General features: G+C 43.4%; 1 protein-coding gene across 7 annotated transcripts in view; it reads right to left on the reverse strand.

Annotated features, from left to right (window-relative positions):
- DAAM1 (dishevelled associated activator of morphogenesis 1) overlaps window positions 1–20,000 on the reverse strand; it is a 237,831-nt gene that overhangs the window by 93,755 nt on the left and 124,076 nt on the right. For all 7 annotated transcript variants that reach the window (XM_063947383.1, XM_063947378.1, XM_063947384.1 and 4 more), the window contains exon 3: window positions 9,548–9,637. In XM_063947383.1, coding sequence (XP_063803453.1) covers window positions 9,548–9,637 — 90 coding nt within the window. The remainder of the gene's footprint in view (window positions 1–9,547; window positions 9,638–20,000) is intronic.

The following is a 20,000-nucleotide window of genomic DNA, read 5'->3' on the forward strand; positions in this document are numbered from 1 at the left end:
GAATGGTACATCCACGGCAAGTACACTAAAGTAACTCACGGACACCCATAAAATCACCGTTTCGTTTTTCTTAAAGGTCCTTCTGGTCTAACGGTATTTAATGGATCTGTACCGAGAGATAACTATTTCAGGAGAATCTGGTGGTCCTCAATCATAATTGAATGAACTAATAGGCTTAATATGCACTAGGTGCTGTAATGGATTCACGCATTTTCCAAACTTTATACGATTTAGATAAATTGAACTTTCTCAGAATGATAATCCATTAGACATGAAGTGCTGATGACACAAGTAAACATAACGGCACATCAGCGGCCTGGACTTCAATTCCAATTCTGGGAAGCTACAGTATAAACAGATAACAAAATAAAATGAAACTAGAACAGATTATTTTTTTTTTGTGTTGGTGGCTCAAGTTAATTTGCAGAATGAATATTTGCAAGTTACATTTAAAGGTCTGAGCGTCTCCAACAATACCTTTCCGATAAAGTTTTTGACAGACAATGGATCAGTAGCACAGATCACAGGGTTCCAGCAGGTTCAGTTTGTCACATTATTCCCTTTCTTGTGTAAAGTTCCCTAGGTTTGTTACGGTAATATTGGTGAAATTCTGTAACCAATATTGAAGCTTGGGCATTTTGTACAGGTTCCCAAGATCTCTCCTCTTGGTCATACCCCAGCAATTGAACCTTAATGGATCAGGTGAGGAAGTGAGCACACATGGGATGTAGTTAATATCTGTGGTGAGCAAATGCCATGCCCATGCTGTTTGCAGTATGACAGGAGAGTGGGGAGCCCCAGACAGCCACCAGCCTGATCCTGGCACTTGCACAATGGACCTGGCAGGCCGCAGAATCCGTGCACGTACATACATACAGATGGGTCCATGTTTATCTTGACCTTTAATAGGATTAATTGAGACTGGGCAGTCGGACTTAATCCCCTGCTGTATTGTTCTCTGTATTGTATTGCAGCCGAGAACAATAGATGAAGGGTTTATGTAAATAAACCATGGTGTGCCTAGGCGCAGCAAAGAACTCAAGATAACCGTGGACCCATCTGTAAGTGGTGTCGGGACTGCACGTGTGCAAAACATCGACTGAAGCCCATAGAAGCCGGTAAGGGCTGCCCTACATGCAGGGAGTATCTTCCCACAGAAATCACACGCCCTTCTAATCGCAGCCCATACTGGCAGAAAGAGATAACACCTCCCAATGGGACTTCCTATCCTGCGGGTGGACTAGCAAGTAGTGGATTTTACTAAAGGAGCTGCAGCCATAGGTAAAATCCACCACTGCTGCTATACAGTGTCCAAAAAAAGCACAATTTTGCGTATACAAACTTGACGCGTTTCTCCACAGTAAAGTCCTCGCAGAACTTAATATTTTGCATCTAACCTCTTGAAATATGAATGGCTTCCTGGGCTGAATATCTGCATGGATGGATGGATTTCAGCGGGATTGCACAAGTCTGTTTTTACAGCTACTATGGAACAGACTGACTAAACCTCTGCAACTTGATTCGATTTCAATTAATGGTTGTGCAAAACCTTAGGATTGGTTTTACTTATTTTTTTTAACTGATAATATTAACTTGGATTTGAGAAGTATTTTTTTTTTATTTTTTTTTTTACATTTTTATATTTTAGGAGTTAAATTATGGAGGTCATAGGTTGTTTATTTTTGTTTGCTCTCTTATAGCAAGCATGAGCTACACTAAGTTCTCCACAAATCAATTCATCATTCTTTTGTATGGCTGTAAGCCTGTCAGTGACAGATGGAATAGAAGTGGCAATGGGGAGACCAGAAAAAAAAAAAAAAAACCACTGAACGATCTATATTAATTTTTTAAAAACAAATGGGAAAACTGTTCAGAATTACAGTAAGTCAACTCTGCTGTAGGCAAAGGTCATCCCACAGAGAACCAAGTATAGCAGGTATTGTTCTGATGTTTGCTGACTGTGGTGTTTCGCCATTGAATTGAGGGTCAAAGGCCAAAAATAAAGAAAGAAAGTGGTTATGAAGTGAGACAATTTAATATGGTCTACACACACACACACACACACACACACACACACTAGAAAACATGACTTGTTAGGGTTCCCATAGTACTGGAGTTGGGAGCCGAAATAGATCTAACGGAAGGGCACAGTTTTGTTCAAAGCAGAAGTGACACTGAAATCCATATTTGGGACATCCTTTATTCCTCAGCTAAAGGAATTGTAGTTCCTAAGTCCTAGGGAAAAATGTTGTACAGGTTGAGTATCCCTTATCCAAAATGCTTGGGACCAGAAGTATTTTGGATATCGGATTGTCGTTTATGTTTCATATACACCTTATACACACAGCCTGAAGGTCATCTAATACAATATTTTTAATAACTTTGTGTAATAAAGTTTGGTACATTGAGCCATCAGAAAACAAAAGGTTTCACTATCTCACTCTCACTCAAAAAATTCCGTATTTCGGAATATTTGGATATGGGATACTCAACCTGTAACACCATTCTTAACATTTAGTGCTGAAAAGTCAATGCTCATTCTGTAGTTCCAGCCAGTGTCGGACTGGGGCATGAAGGGCCCACCGGGGAAATGCAATGGTAGGCGCACATATTTTGGGTTGTGGCCAGTCTCCAGAGGGGGTGTGGCTAGCTGCCACAGAGGCTGGGCTAACCATTAGAGTGCATGGTCTGGGCCCCTTGATAAATAGATATAGTAAATGCTGATAGTGCATGCATGATAATGTACCACATTAATAACCGCAATGCACTGTAGAAAATACACCATAGTAATGTGCAGTATAAAGGTAACAATTATAATGTATAATTCAAGTGCACAGTCTGGAACCTGATCCCTAGAGGAGGAGGGGGGCCCCCAGGAAGTGGGGCCCACCGATGGTTTCCCCCTGTGCCCCTGTGGGCCAGTCCAACCCTGGTTCCAGAATCCATTATAAAAGGTTAGGTGGATGATATTTATTTTTATTAGGGTTACATAGCATTGAACCATTTTGATAACCTGACACAGGAAATCTGAAGGGGGAGACACACACACACACACACACACACACACACACACAGAAAAAAAATACTTGTACCTCTATTCAAACCCCAATGATCGTAAGGTAATTAACTGTTAATGTCTATAACTGGAAGGCCTTGTATAACCATAGGTGCATCCGGAAGCATCTCAGGACTGTGCTGGATTCTAAAAGACAGAGTCAAAGTCTTTTGACTTCCAATCCATGGGGGAGGGTGGGCAAATAAGCCAAGAAGTGTTCATCACAGCAAAGAATTCTGGGAGGAGACCAGATGAAAGCAGACTGTTTGCAATGGCTGGGTTCTACTAAGTCCAGCGGATATGTCTCATGGTAACCAGTCCACAGTTCAGGGGTGAACCATCCAGAGTTTCCATTATAAGTGATTATTTGGACAGGATGCGGTTGTCTCTCACAAACTTCATGTCCATAAAATTAATTCCAGCATCAGAATCAATCACACGTGCACAGCAATTATTACTGGCAGCAATGGTTGGGATGACTCATGGGTCTGCTTATCTTTTGAAATGCTGAATTTGTGCGATAGAACTAAATCTAAAAATAGACAAAGTCTTCTATGATCTGCTATAAATATGGTCCTCGAACATTGTTAAGTCAATTAGCAAAAGGGTGTCAAGCTTTACAGCAATACATACACCAATCTCTGAGGTGTCCTCAGTGCCTCCCTTTAGAGGTGAGAAGTCCTTGAATCAAATCACACATTTCTTCAGGCTTGAGATACGAAGTAGAGAAAAGTAAAGTAAAGAAAAAAATCTTAAGTAGGAAGAGTTGGATAACATTAATACTTGGGATACGGCACAGATGGCCTTTGTTTCTCCAGCCTACAGATGGGTCCACCTTTATCTTGACTTCTTTGCTGCGCCTAGGCACACCATGGTTTATTAACATAAACCCTTCATCTATTGTTCTCAGCTGCAATACAATACAGAGAACAATACAGCAGGGGATTAAGTCCGACTGACCTGGCTCAATTAATCCCTATTAAAGGCTAAGATAAACGTGGACCCATCTGTATCTTAGACTTTCTTCAATCATGAACTGCTGAAACATACTGTATCCGGGACAGGTGAAACGAAATCCCCAATAAGCCGCGGCGAACCATCAGTCTCCCATGCCCGCCCCTGCAGCAGGTTGGGACTGCAGTGAGGGCACCAGGGGAGCCGGCACTCAGCATTGTGTCCCCCAGCGAGGAAGCTGTAGCAGCGCCGTGACCCGCATCCCCCTTCTTCACCCGGCCCCAGTGGCGGTCCCATGATGGGGGAGCGGTCATGTGACCGGGGAGGCCAGAGGTGCAGTGCTACCCTGTCTGCACCGGGAGCTGTCAGGAGCCAGCACCAGATGCAGTAATAGAAAAGCCCAGATAAGCCGCAAATCGTGCCGGCTTATGGGGGCTAATAGGATAGCCCTGGGCGATATCATTACCCGTGGTAATGTACCGCAGGTTATTGGAAATTTCCCCAGGTCATTATGGTCACCGTCTACATAACATACTGAACGCAAGCCATACTTGGAAGTAAAGATTGGGACCCACTGGGGTCGAGCCTCATGCAAACCCGTTTCCATCACACGCGGAAGGTTGGGTGGCTGGATACTGGACTTCCCCCGGGCTTTCCACGTACTGTGAACAAATACCGGGCTTATCGAGAGTGCTCCCTCCCCATCACCAGTATACTGCGATCTGTGGGTGGGATGGTGGGACAGTTCCCACAAAGCAGGTATACACAGACAATTCCTGTCCGTAGACACCTCTACAGAAGTAGCCATCCACTATAAATCCAATCACATCAGCTGGTCTGCAGAGCACGGAGAGAGCATTTACTTTAGTCTGTTCATTACATTTTCTATTTAGTGACCACATTTAATATACAGTTCCAGTAGGCTGTACACCTTGCAGAACAGAAGATGAACTTTGCAGCTCACCATTAGGGCAGTTCGGCTTTTACAGGCACATTAAACTGCTCCAGTGTGTCTGTTCCAAGCCATTAAGTGCACCTGTTTACACAGCAATCTCTCTAAAGGCTGTATGACCTTCCATTTGAGGCACTTTATCTACATGCTCTGCATTAAACTGGACCTGTTTATGCTTCCGATTGATCATGCCTGCAGGTTGTTATATCCTTGCATGATTCTACCAGAGCCGGTCATAGGCATAGGCAAACTAGGCAATTGCCTAGGGCATTTGATATGCCAAGGGGCATCAGCAGCTTCTGCTGATTAAAATGATATGCGGCATGCCTATATTCTGTGTGTAGCATTTCATATGCAGATACAGCCACAGTCTCACACAGTATATAGGCATGCGGCATATCATTTTTATCAGCAGAAGCAGCTTGTGCCCCTAGATACATAGCAATGCAAATAAGATGCATTTTCTTTAAAAAAAGGTGCCCGACGTTAGCATTGAGGCAAGATTTATGAGGACACATCTGTATCCAAGCAGAGGCAGAGGTCATAGTGTTAGTGGCAGTGTGAGTGCTCTGTGCAGGTGGGTTGGTTGTGCAGTAGTGTTCGGAATATGTGTAAGGAGCATTATGTGTGTCATGTAAAAATGCACTAATAATGTGCAACATATGTGTAAGGGGCACTGTGTGCCATGTGTATAAGGGCATTAATAATGTGCAGCATATGTGTAACAGGGTACTACTGTATGTGTTATTATGTGTATAGGGGCACTAATAATGTGCAGCAAATGTGTAGGGGGCACTGTGTGTGTCATTATGTGCAAAAGGGCATTAATAAAGGTTGTCATAATGTGTAAGGCGCATTATGTTTTTAAGGACATTAATAATGTGTGTCAAATTTGTAAGGGGCATTACTGTGTGGAATTATGTGTATAAATGCATTACTAATGTGTGGCATTATGTGTATAAGGTGCTCTACTATGTGGCGTTGCATATAGAAAGGGCACTACTGTGTCGTCTAATGTGAATAAAGAGCAATAGGGTGTGGTGTAATGTGAATAAGGAGCAATTCAGTGTGATGTAATGTGAATAAGGGGCTCTACTGTGATGAGTAATGTTTATAAGGTAAAGTGATACTACTGTGGGATGTAATATGAATTATGGACACTATTGCATGATCAAATGTGAATAATGTTACAGTACTGTGTGGCATAATTGGAATTGGGGTTACTATTGTGTGGCCATGCCCCTTGGCAGTAAAAACACACTCCTTTTTGGGCTGTGCACCAAATGTGCAAACTGTTCCTATTTAAAATATAGGGGGTACAAATCCCAAAATAAGGACTGCTATGGGTGAGGGGTGATGGTGCTGGGAAGGAGGTGCAAGGTCAGAGGCGGAACCAGCGGTGGTGCTAGGGGGCACCAGCCAAAATCTTGCCTAGGGCATCATATTGGTTAGGGCCGGCTCTGGATTCTACAGATGGGTCATCCTGTAGCCAATCAGATTGCTCACAGCAGTATATAGTGGGCCTTATTCAGAATTACAATATGTGTAAGAGCAAAAACAGCGCAGTTTGCTCCTGGCATAAACCCATACTTGCCTACATGATATTTCTCCTCTCCCGGACAGGAGACGCTGCAGGAGTCTTCGGGGGACGGAGCCGGACTGTGACATCACCAAGCCCCGCCCCCACATCAGAAAATGCCGCGATTCGCTGGTCCGCGGGAAGGGGGCGGAGATAAAATGATGCAATTTGCCCCTTCCCCACCTGAAAACGGGAGATTATCTCTCCATCCTGCCTGCATCACTAGGGTGAGAGCAGGATGCGGGAGACCTGCCCACTCTTCCAGGGGTGCGGGGGGCTATCCCAAACAACGGGAGCCTCCCGCAGCTTCCGGGAGAGTAGGTAAGTATGCATAAACCATGCTGCAAATGCATTTATTGTTTGCATACAGGGAAATTAGAGACTGCTTTGCATGTACTGTAGCAAACAAAAAACTGGGCAACTTTGTTTATACGCTTTCATTTAGAAATAAACTAAAAGCACAATCTTCCCAACTATAAATCTCTCTGCATATTATACATACATACATACATTTACACACACACACACACACACACACACACACACACACACACACACACAACTATGGAAACATTTTAGGCAAAAAATGCTGCAAAGTAAGAATGCTTGTAACAATTAGAAGTGCTAATTGTATTTTGTTAATTGATACACAGAATCTAAGTGAATGAACAGAAGTTAAATCTAAATCAAATCAATATTTGGTGTGACCACCCCTTGCCTTCAAAACAGCACCAATTCTTCTAGGTACACTTGCACACAGTTTTTAAAATAACTCATTATCAGGTTGGTTGTTCCAAACATCTTGGAGAACTAACCACAGATCTTCAGTGGATGTAGGCTTGCTCAAATCATTCCGTCTCTTCACGTAATCCCAGACAGGCTCAATGATGTTGAGGTCAGGGTTCTGTGGGCGGCCATATCATCACTTCATGCATGTTTGGGGTCATTGTCTTCTGTTTATTCACTTTGTATTTTGTTAATTGCTAAAAATATACTTAACACTTTTGAAAGCATAATATATATATATATATATATATACATACACACACACACATATATACATATATATATACACACACACACTTTTTTGGGGGTCTCTTCCTCCTAAATGGGGGGTACACACGGAGTGATCTATGCTTAATTTCTAAGCAATCTGACTAGATTACATAGAAATTAAGCACGGATCTCTCCGGGTGTATGCCCCATAGTAATAGCGATGTGTGGCCCCACAAGTCGCTACCGCCGGTCCTAGATTTGGCATGCATGCAGGCACAATGTAGTTACATCGCTCACTTCACTGCTGGGTAAAGCCCCCCCCCCCCCGCTCAGCACACATCGCGCTGTGCTGAGCGGCGGGGGGGAGAGATGTGTGCTGAGCGTTCTGTAATAGATTACTCAGCACACATCTCCCCCATGTGTACCCCCATTAACAGTAGAGGCTCATTATAAGGGGCACTGATAGGATGGTTGGGGGCAGGGCCGGCATAACCATGCCATACTTACCTGCTTTATCTCCCCCCCCCCTCCCTCTGGGAGAAGCCACAAATTCACTTCACAGGGCTGGGCCGGATGGTTAGGTCACCAGCCCCCACCCCCAAGATGGTGAAATAGCCATAATTTGGGAGTAGGGGACGGGGCTAAATTACGTCAGTCCTGTATTTTAGCCCCGTTCTCTTCACGCCAACATTGTATTTTCTCTGTTGTTATCCTCAACCTGCCCTGCTTCACTAGGAAGTTGGCAGGTGCGGGCGGAATGCAGGAGAGATACATACCCTACCCTAAAAATCGTGAAGTCTCCCACAGCTTCCAGGAGGGTTGACAAGTATGAACCATGCCCCCCTGCTATGCCGTGATCTAGGCCCCGATGCGCACTACATATTAGTGTGATGTGTACTCCATAGTAGTGTATATGAGGAGGGGTTGTAGCCGCTCAACCTCAAGAAGCCATAGGCTGGTGCAAACGCTACCTTAAAATCAAACTAAGTTTATATATACAAACTTGTTCAGAGCATGGCTTAGATCTGGTTAGAAAGAGTTGTTGTCTACCAAGCTAAATCCATACCTTAACATAACCCAACATGACCCTCTCCAGGAGGGACAGAATGCTCTGCTCCTGGACCGCTCTTAATTTATGAATGCCATCACCTGTGCTGAAAACACCTTTCTTATCCATTAACCTGTTCAATGCAGGTGCCGGCAATCATAAATAAAAAGTCCAGAACCAGAGCATTGTGTCCCTCCTGGAGAGGGTCATGTTGAGACTCGTATGTTAATTTGCATACAATCTGAAACAAGCAGGTCTGATTCGTACCACTCTATCTATAGTGTTTACCTCTGACAGTAATGACTGCCCGTACATTAAATGGCATGGAAATGGAGATCATTAGGAATTGACAAGAATCTTGAATTTATAAGTTCACAAGCCAACACTGGTAGGATAATTGGCTGAAACAGAAAGTAATTACATATTTTTGTTTCTCTGAATCAGAAATGCCAGGACAATATATTAAAGATACTTCTTATATTCAGCATGGTTGCATTGGGAACTTTTAAAAACTTTTGCCCAATCAGAAAAGCAGCCCATCACAGATAACCCGTAGAGTATAGGTTCTCAAACTCGGTCCTCAGGACCCCACACAGTGAATGTTTTGCAGGTAACCCAGCAGTTGCACAGGTGTATTAATTACTCACCGACACATTTTAAAAGGTCCACAGGTGGAGATAATTATTTCACTTGTGATTCTGTGAGGAGACCTGCAAAACATGAACTGTGTGGGGTCCTGGGGACAGAGTTTGAGAACCTGTGCCATAGAGTGAAATCACAAAATAGATGTGTTTATACTAATCACAAACGCTATCTGTACAAGTTGTCTTTCCCCGCACGTCAGACATAAGACTGCATACACAGACTTGGCCTGTTCTGGATTTTCCAGTTTAGAACATGAAGGGTTTATCACACGATGAAGAAAACCTGCCTGTCATACCCAATCCACCAAGCTCTGCTCACCTTTTTCTTGCTACAGTAAATCTGCCATTTCTTCTCAGCTGGAAGGGCAAACATGGCTTCTCTGTGCTTGTCAGAGAGGTCCAGTTCATCCTGAGAGTATAGGAAATAAAAGCATTTATATTATATACAGACTCCGCTTCATTGCAGTCACAGACATCATTATACAAGCAATTTGTTATCCAAGAAAGATCACTTAGAAATTATCTACGTTCTATTGAAGCATTACCCTGGGGAGGGAGCTTGCACAAAAGGAAAACACTGTACCCACAGGAACAATATAAAACATTTCAGACCGGAAGATTTATAGGCACAATTTTTCATGATTCAACCATTAACGTAAAGAGTTTTTGCCAATCCCTGTTAGATACGCATAAACAATATTTAATGCACTGGTTGCTGACAGGATGTGGAGGCAGCCATTTTTTTCTGTAGTGGAACCAGGAAAGGATACAGGGCACAGTACTTATGGGAAGCGTAACGGAAGGGAGGGAGGGGAGTTTGTAGAGGTTGTGTTGCTGGAGGAGATGAGGCCAAAACAAATTAGGGGCACCTTCATGAGCGCAGCCCCCCAATCTACCATCCCTGGAGGATCGATATGCAGTCTATATCAGTAGGTACAAGGCACTGCTTTCCTTAAGTCCTAACAACATGTCTGACTTCAGAGGGTAATTTATGAAGCACATATGGGTGGGCTGCAATGCAAAATACATTTTGAAGGGTAATGAACCATGGTGTACACACTACTCTGGTCTGCTCTGTAATTACATGCAGCTAACTGAAGGTTCACAACAATTTAAAATAAATTAACACACACACACACACACAACTGTGACCAAATGTACTTTGAATAGGCTTCCGCCAAGGAGGATACAATGGCTTTAGGCCAGTAAAGTAAATACAGTGAAATATGAAATGACATTTTTGTTTATGCGTTTAGTAATGTTTGAATACCACTTAGGACTATTACCTTAAAGGGAAATATTTACTTAAAATAACACCCACACCCCCCCCCCACAATTTGAATGTGAAGTACAATTTTGACACAGCAAAAATGTAAGTCTGTGAGGGGTAAAAAAAAGCCACTAATATTTAAAAGCAAGACATTTACCGAAGAGAACCTAAAGTTGTGTATGCATAGGGAGATTGGTCATCTGGACAAAGCATCAAATGATGGGCATTGCATGAGGGTGGCAGGGCTATATTAATCCATAGCCAGGACCCTAGGTTTTCAGGTATTTCGGCCTCCTCTGGCACTTCAATCTTTCCCAAACGTCCACTACAGCGGACGTTTGGGAAGCAGAGCTTATGCCATTATTTACACTTTAAGTTTTCACATGAACATTGTCTACAAACTAACCTCAGCTGACTCCCAGTGTGCCTTGCTACTGTGAAAAGTGCCTTTAACCATTGCAGCTCTGGGGAGCAGGTAACAAGGTCTTAGAAAAAAAACATGACTGTCCCCTAGTCAAGTGGTTCCCAAACTGTGTGCCGTGGCTCCCTGGAGTGCCTCGGGACACTTGCAGGGGTGCCCTGGGTTGGTGGTCCAGGACCAATTCAAATTATTTATAGTCAATGTAATAGGCAAAACCAGTGCTAGTGGCTTCTAATCATAAAATATGTGGCCAAATAAAAGCAAATCTTGTCCCTCACCACTTAACTGAACCTAAGGATGACACATAAGCACAATTTACTTAATGTAATATTTCTTTCTAAATTTCTCAATAAGAAACTTTTGACCCAGGGGCGCCGTGAACAAAATTCTGATGCTCAAGGGTGCTGTGATTTAAAAAAAGTTTGGGAACCACTGCCCTAGTCCCTGCGGGGCCCCTAGGCTTCAGCCTAGTCAGCCTTATGTTAAATACGGCCCTGCTTATAGGGAAGAATCTGTTGTTCAGGCATGAAGCATGGGATACCATGGGGTTGGTTAATGACAGCATGTACATACAGAGTCCAGTCCATCTTACTAGGATCTCCGATCACTTTTGGCTGAAAACTTGCAGTAATGTTTGGACAATAGCTGCGGGTTGTGGGCACAACCTAAGCCTTGGCGAGGCAAATCTGTCCAGAGGTCACCAGTTGGACAGCTCTGCTTTATAGTTATTCAAAATGACTAAAAGGAGGGACACAATCTCTTCTGTCTCAATCTCTTCAGGTCACGTTAATTATATCTGCCAAGTAACACATTTACTAGTGTTAAACACGTATTTTGATGCCACTGGGTAAGGCGCCCTATCAAACTGCTGTAGAAAAACAGAAGATCGGCATTCCTTACCACACTGGCAGGAGGCTGTTAAGAGAAGTAACATTTGGATATTACAGAGACGTGTGCTGCAAGTTAGACTTTTCACTTAGCAAAAAGGAATGCTCTTTAAATGTACCATGAAATATAAAACAAATGTTGCACGGCAGAACACATTTCCTTTTATAGAGACTATAATATACATTGCACCTTATACATCTGGGTATCAGGTCCCCGCACAAGGCCTGCACAGCCTAAGTACACACTGAAATACTTTCTACTTGCAGTGCAGGATGCTTAACGTATATCCTCCATGACCGTAGCTGGCGTGACTTCAGCCCTATCCCCAAATACATAGGCCTTAATGTCTTTCATGGTATAACAGCTTTAAAAAGAGCACATACAGCCCAATAAAAACAAAACCTACAGCTAAGGGGAGAGGGGGGGGGGAAGGTTATCTTTCTGTACACAGATATATATGGCTAAGGGTATCCGGTCTCTAGGTCGACCAATACTGGTCGACACGCAGTCGGTCGACAGGGTTTCTAGATCGACATGACAAAAGGTCGACATGAGTTTTTCAGAATTTAACTTTTTCATACTTTACGATCCACATGGACTACAATTGGGAATGGTAACCTGTGCTGAGCACAGGGAAGGCACCTTAAGGGGACACGGTGCACTAATTGGGGTTCCCGGTCACGCTACGAAGAAAGAGACACCAAAAAATAAATAAATAAAAAAACCTCATGTTGACCTTTTGTCATGTTGACCTAATGCTTGTGTCTACCTATTTTGTGTGTCGACTTAGTCACTGTCGACCAATAGTGGTCGACCTAGACACTGTCGACCTAAGGGTTGGCCGATCCTGTGAACCACACCTATGGCTCAGACCTCTGTTTCTCCGTATATTGAGCATGGGAGCTGTTCTGTTCTGAAAAATACATAGGCCTGATGGTTTTGATGGAACCCTACTCTGAACTGTAGGACTCTGAAATCACCCCCATTTTGTGTCATCACTTCTAGGGGTGGACTATCCCACCCTGGGTAATCCTTCGCCGAGCGCCTAAGATGGCTGCTGCACCTGATACCTTGTGAGGGTGGAATACACAACCCTTGGAAGTTATTACCCAAAATGCCTACACCAATCCTGCATTATGCTTTCTGTGGGCTTAAGGTTTTCTTTTATGTCTGTGTTGCTTGTCAATTGTTGTATTACTCAAATCCTCTGTATCATGTGCATTGTTTTTGATGTCTGTAAAGCGCCTTGAGTCCTGTTGGAGAAAGAGCGCTATATAAATAAAATTATTATTATTATTACTATTATTATTCTGTTCTGTTTTAGAGCGATGCTTCTTGGAATTATACGTTTGTAAAGGGCCCCATACACTAGAGCGATAATGCCCGATTTCGGGCATTTGGCCCTATATATCGGATAAAATTGGGCATTTTGGAGGTGTTTCTGATCCGATCCGCGTTCCTGTGAGCATCGGATCGGATCCTCCAGATTGAATGTGCTGCACATTCAATCAGGTCCGACCTGGGGGCATGGCTGGGATTGCCCAGGATTGCCCAAGATACTTTGTATGCAAAAGGACAGCATACGATGCATCTTGGGCGATCCTGCCCCACGGGAGGCTGCCGGGGTGATGGCCTGCGACAAGTGGTCGCATAAGTGTATGGGGCCCTTAAGAGTTATTCTGTTCCATACAGTAATATGGACTCTGGACTTTTAATCTGTGTAGTACAGTACATTTTTGTGCACCTATACTGCTCAATTGGGGAAGATGTATGAAACCCCGGAGGGAGTGGCGAGAGAGATAAAATACCAACCAATCAGCTTACAGCTGCCACTTCACAGGCTGTGTTTGAGAAATGACAGTTAGAAGCTGATTGGATGGTATTTATCGGAGTTTTGATACATCTCCCCATCATCATGAATCCAGGAGCACGTCTACTCTCCAATATTAGGAAACGCTGCTGAAAACTACAAATGCATCCATGTATGTGGAGGTGGAAAAATAGTCAAAATTGTTACCACCACATCAGAAGGTCACAAACCTATATACCAAACTCTACCCCAACCGCTCCAATCAGCGAACCTAAACCTCTGCTCCTCTAAAAGTGCCACTATCAAGTTCTGCAAATCCATATGCTTTAGCTCAGCTCTAGGGGCACCTGCGCAAGGCACGTGGCACCACCAAAAAGCACTTTGTGCTGTACCTTGGCAATTTTGACCTCACAAATGAGATCTAGTGGAGGTAGCCCATTTGACAGATGTACTGTACCAGCATTCATGAGAACACAGATCATAGGTACATCAATCGGAAAGCTATAAAAACTGCTCCTATAGAAGGGAGGAATTGGGACACTTAGCTGTGGCTTGCTGAATGCAGGTTAGGTGCACTCATTCACTTCATCAAAGACAATTCTCTATTTACAGGTCATTGGCAGGGGATCCTGTCAACATACCGGCGTTCGAGATGCTGGCAGTTGGAATGCCAACACTGAAATCCAGGCACTGGTCAGAAGACAGGCGCCGGGACCCCGTTCGTACGTATGCCAGGGAGGGATAGGATTAGGCTGCGCAGTGAGAAGGGACGGGTTAGGATTAGGCTGCAGGGAGGGAGGGTTAAATCTAGGCACTAAAAATGAGGGGTTGGGATTAGGAAATGAAGGTGGAGGGGTTATGATTAGGAAATGAAGGTGGAGGGGTTATGGTTAGGCAATAAGGGGGAAGGGATAGGGTTAGGCTGCAGGGTGTAGTATCAGGGTGCGGGAAGGGAGGGTTAAGTGGGGGTGGAAGGGAGGGTTAAGTGGGGGTGGAAGGGAGGGTTAAGTGGGGGTGGAAGGAAGGGTGGAAGGAAGGAAGGGTGGAAGGAAGGAAGGGTGGAAGGAAGGAAGGGTGGAAGGAAGGAAGGGTGGAAGGGTGGAAGGGTGGAAGGGTGGAAGGGTGGAAGGGTGGAAGGGTGGAAGGGTGGAAGGAAGGAAGGAAGGAAGGAAGGAAGGAAGGAAGGAAGGAAGGAAGGAAGGAAGGAAGGAAGTACCATACTGACAGACATGTGTAATAAAGAGTGTTATTGTCTCTTTACTGAGGAGTGAATATAGGAATCCGGGTGATAGGTCGATCCCATATGGTCGACATACATTTAAGTAGACATGTTCAATAGGCCGCCATGTAAAAGGTCGATATTGCTTACGGTCAACATGAGACTGATAGACACACGCGGTTGACACTAACATTTTTTTTTTTTAAAGTGTTTCATTTCTTTTACCATCCACGTGGACTACGATTGGGAATAGCAAACTGTGCCGAACACAGAGATAGAGTGAGGCACCTTGCCCGAAGCGGGCCAACCAAAACAAACAAGCCACGCAAGGCGATGCAGTACACTAATTAGGGTGATGTGGTTTAAAATCGTACATAGCAACCAAAAAAATAAATAAATAAGATACTAGTGCCAACCTTTTTTGCATTGACCATTTCCATGTCGACCTTTTGTACCCGTCAACCTTTTCAGGTGTTGGTTGGTCTAAAGTGATGGCAGACAGGATTAGGAAGTGGTGTTACAATGTGTATTTCCATAGTGACCAGACTACGTATTTTTATGCAAACTGGTTCAGCTCACAAAATGGCTGCCTCAGTGATTCTAGAGAATGGATAGGAGGGCGTGTCTCAATGAATACTGGCTGCCCAATCCGCATTGTTTTGCGTATTGTAGGGGAGTAGTACACTTCTAAAACCTTGAAAAACCTTTTTTTTTTTGTTTATTCATGCTTTTTTTTTTTTTTTTTTTTTTTTTTAAACAGGAGAGTCTATGAACACCCAATATCTTTGAAGCCATCTAATTTCCCAGCTGTGCGCTTCCCTCGCACATGCATGAAACAGACTGCTCTCAATATTTGATTACCTGCACGAAGTTCTAAAGCAGCTTGTCTTTCATGGCCGTATAAATTAGCAGCAGATGCTTGGGTGCTAAGCTGCCCTTTTGAAGTAAGAATAACACCATCATTCGCTCTTTTTAAGCCAAGAGGATAGATATAAATCAACATCAAACAAATCTATATACAACCAAACTTCACCAGTTCATATTAAACCCGAAGGTTGACAAATGTCCTGCTTGTTAGTGTCTCCAGTGCAACTTTATACCCTAAGCCACGTAATTATTAAAAGAAAACATTCAAGTTGCAGAGGGCTTAAGAGCAGCATTAAACTGCTTTGATGGAAGCGGATCCAATATAAAATCTTTTTTACAGCCAGATACAAACAAGTAAAAGTTTCCAGAACTTAAGATTGCTAACAGGGAAAATAGTTGTGGAAAAAAAAGTAGCACGATTTGTAGAGGTTTTCCTCCTTGATAAAACAAGGATAATTGTTTGCATGTTTGAGTAACACTTTGTATACAATGCCTATTAAAGACAGCAAACATTCTACCGTTTCTACAAAAGTGTGCTAACTGGAAGGGGGAAAGGGGGGGGGGGGGGCGTATATTATTTTTGTGTTTCATTAATCAGTTATATAACGGACACTCTGCAACACTATTTCCATATTGATTATAAGCAATGATGGCGAGTTGACCACTATTGTTCACGTACGTATCCACATTTCTGGTATCGCATAAGTTTCTCTCTCTCTTCCCATAGTAAGGTCAGTAATTGGCTACTCGATCATTATGGAATGCCAGTGCCGGCACGATTGACGGTCGTAGAATAGGTGCAGGTAGTTTTCAAAACACCCGTTCTGTGTTCACAGCTCTATGAGAGGTGTGCAATAAGTTTCTTGACGCACAAACATATTATATTTACAAAATTAACAGTAATGTTTTTTTATTTTCGTATTCGCCAGGGGAGACTATGCAAAATGCATGTGCTCAAAGCACTTGGTGAAGAAGCTGGACCAGTCCAAAGCAGGTACAGTATGTCTTCTACATGCCGGAGGAAGGAATCCAATACAGCTTCTGGTAACTCAAAAAAAAAATCTCGCATACCTTGCTCTTAATTTGTGGAAGCACAAAGAACCTGCAGGGGGCCAGTTCTAGACTGTATGACGGATGACCAAGCTCCTGGATGTGTTCATGGGACAGAAAATCTCCATTCTCTAAATTTCCTGGACTTGTGAGTAGGTGCATTTTCGTGATGTCGAAGGGCACCACGAGCGTGGGATCTTGGACGGTGCATAGAAATGTTTTCCAGCACTTGCAGCAGGTATTGTTAGACGTATCAGTCCTCAGTGAAGGTGCACTGTACTCTGAGTGGTGTAGTAGCTACATGACCACAACAAAAACAGCCACCATCAGAAGAACCAAGCTATGCTCAAGTCCTCCAAATGGGGTCCACTGGGCCGACTGTTTGGTGCCAAGGTCAAAATTCTTTGACACTGATGATCTCCTAGACAGGAGTTTGAGCAACCGCCATCAAACCTGGCCAGAATGTTACAGCACCAAGTCACCCAAGCTGCCTTCTGCCCTTAAGTCAGCTGAGGGGGAAGCCAGCATACAGAAACCTTGCTCAGGCCAAACTTGTTGTAGCGTATCAAGCAGATGGATCCTGATGAGATGCCCATCCTTCTCTAAATGGGCCATGGTCACCCTAGCGTCCACTTCAACTGTGGCCCACACGGCAGCAAAATTGTCCTCAGTGATGGTGGACACAGGTTGGCCGTGTCACTCCTCGTCTTCTGGGGATTGTCTCCGGAGTCTATAATCTGCAACCCACTCAAATACAGTGGTACGGGAAGGTGCTTCTTCCCTAAAAGCAGCTTGCAATTGGTCAAAACTCTCCTGCTGATGCAGACCACTCTTGTAGTTGTAGAAGATCAGGGATCTCCAGTGGCCTCTGTTGAGCTCCATAGCGAGCTTGTGAAGGAAGTAAACATGCAGACTTCTTCGGTGTGCAGTGCTGCTTATATATGGTTCTGTGCCCTGACATTTCACAAAGGCAGAGATTACAGTTCACAACCAGAGAATCAGATTGTGTCTACTCTACCTATGTACTGTACATCTGGAATATTATTGCATGTACCTTGTAAGGGCAAGAACAAATGCTTCTTACGTAGAGTTTTTAAACACTGTATGTGTGCATATTCTGCAAGTTTGGTGTCACCAAGTTACAATTATTACATTAACCGTATAAACACAGGAAATGCTGTATCATTAACTAATGAGTTTACTCGTCACATTGCAGCTGGGCAGAGACGTTACACATCCAATTTGCTGTATTGCATTTTGGATACCCATGTGTGTTTTATTTTTTAGTTGACAATGAATGTGTAATGCATACTGAAAAGGATGTATGACTAAATGTCTCCTTCCGCCGATACATCCCTATACTTCCTATCCTTACGCGTTCTCTACTGTGGTCGTAAAAAAAAAAAAAAAAGCCAGCTCACAGGAAGTTCCAATCAACACTTCCTGCTCCAAGTCATCTCTTTTTTCCAACTTATTTTCAAAGAAGTCCACCAATGCATGCACAGTAAATCTTATGGAGTGTTTGTGTGTGTGTGTGTGTGTGTGTGTGTGTGTGTGTGTGTGTGTGTGTGTGTGTGTGTGTGTGTGTGTGTGTGTGTGTGTGTGTGTGTGTGTGTGTGTGTGTGTGTGTATATACACACATATATCATACACACAAAACATTGTGGGGGCCCCTAGCAATAAATACTTGATAAGATATGCTGACAATATTTTTAAAAAGTACACTTTGTAAATGCTCCCAGCACCACAAATGTGTTTAACACAACGTAGTGCCCCTAGCTCACATTACACTACAAGAGTCCCCTGTTCACATGGGTGTGGTTCATCAAATCGACAGTATCTAGGTCGACAATGTTTAGGTCGATAGTCACTAGGTCGACATGGACGGAAGGTCGACAGGGTTTCTAGGTCGACAGGTCTAAAGGTCGACATGAGGAGTTTTTTTTTTTTTTTTTTTTTTTGGGTGTCGTTTTCTTCGTAGAGTGACCGGGATCCCAAATTAGTGCACCGCTTTGCTCGGCACAGTTTACCGTTCCAATCGTAGTCCACGTGGATCGTTAAGTATGAAAAAATTCAAAAAAAGATAAAAAAAAACAACAACCTCATGTCGACCTTTAGACCTGTCGACCTAGAAACCCTGTCGACCTAGTGACTGTCGACCTAGATACTGTCGATCTTCAGACCGGATCCGGTTCACATATGCCACAATGCCTCATACACTGGTAATTATTATTTTTTTATTAGCAGTTTCTTATATAGCGCAGCATATTCCATTGCGCTTTACAATTAGAACAAGAGTTAAAGAACAAAACTGGGCAAAGACAGACAGACAGAGGTAGGAAGGCCCTGCTCGCAAGCTTACACTCTAATGTAGCTATATGTGTGGGGGGGACGGGGGCACGTACGGACGGACGACAACTTCTACTTCAAGCAGCTTCATTGTGACAGATTGTTCAGCGTCTGCTGTAAGCATATAATTAGGAGTTTCTGAATAATGTTACGTGAAAACAGAAGTACATCTAGTGCATGGGTCTGCATCCTGCGGCTCTCCAGCTGCTGTGGAACTACACATCCCAGCATGCCCTGCCACAGTTTTGCTATTAAGGCATGCTAAAACTGAGGCAGGGCATGCTAGGATGTGTAGTTCCACAACAGATGGAGAGCCGCAGGTTGCATACCAATGATCTAGTGAAATACAGTAATATACTGTCAATACCGTAACACTATTCAAGTATATACATTTTCTTCAAATTATCTGGCGAGTACATAGTAAATAAGATTACATGTGCAGGAGTAGCAAAGGTGACTTTCAGGCTAAAATTATATTTTTATAGTGTACATAATTAGCCCATGATTAGTATGCAAGATCGGGCAGATGGTCACGTGTTGGAATGACATCACACAATTTGGTAGTTTAGGACTGTGTTGGTCAGACTGAATCTGGCAAATCAAATTGTGTTCTGGTTTTGTAGGGTTGCTCAGAAATCATTGTTTGCCCATGTCACTATCTGATGTCCTCGATGAATAGAAGCACATAGTGAACTTTGTTCCCTGACCCCTGAATAAGCTGTTCTGTGCACTTTGACCTCTCTCTTACATATGCAGTAACATTTTTCATTTTATGTTTGGGTTGAGTAACTGGTACACCACAGACAGGGTGCTTCCTCCAGACAGCTCTTGTGCGCACTGTTCAAAACAGAGAGATGAATTTGCGTTTATACAGCCTCAGTGTATGTGTGCATAGGTG

The sequence above is a fragment of the Pseudophryne corroboree genome, chromosome 12, assembly GCF_028390025.1.
Source record: "Pseudophryne corroboree isolate aPseCor3 chromosome 12, aPseCor3.hap2, whole genome shotgun sequence".
NCBI classification, from domain to species: domain Eukaryota; kingdom Metazoa; phylum Chordata; class Amphibia; order Anura; family Myobatrachidae; genus Pseudophryne; species Pseudophryne corroboree.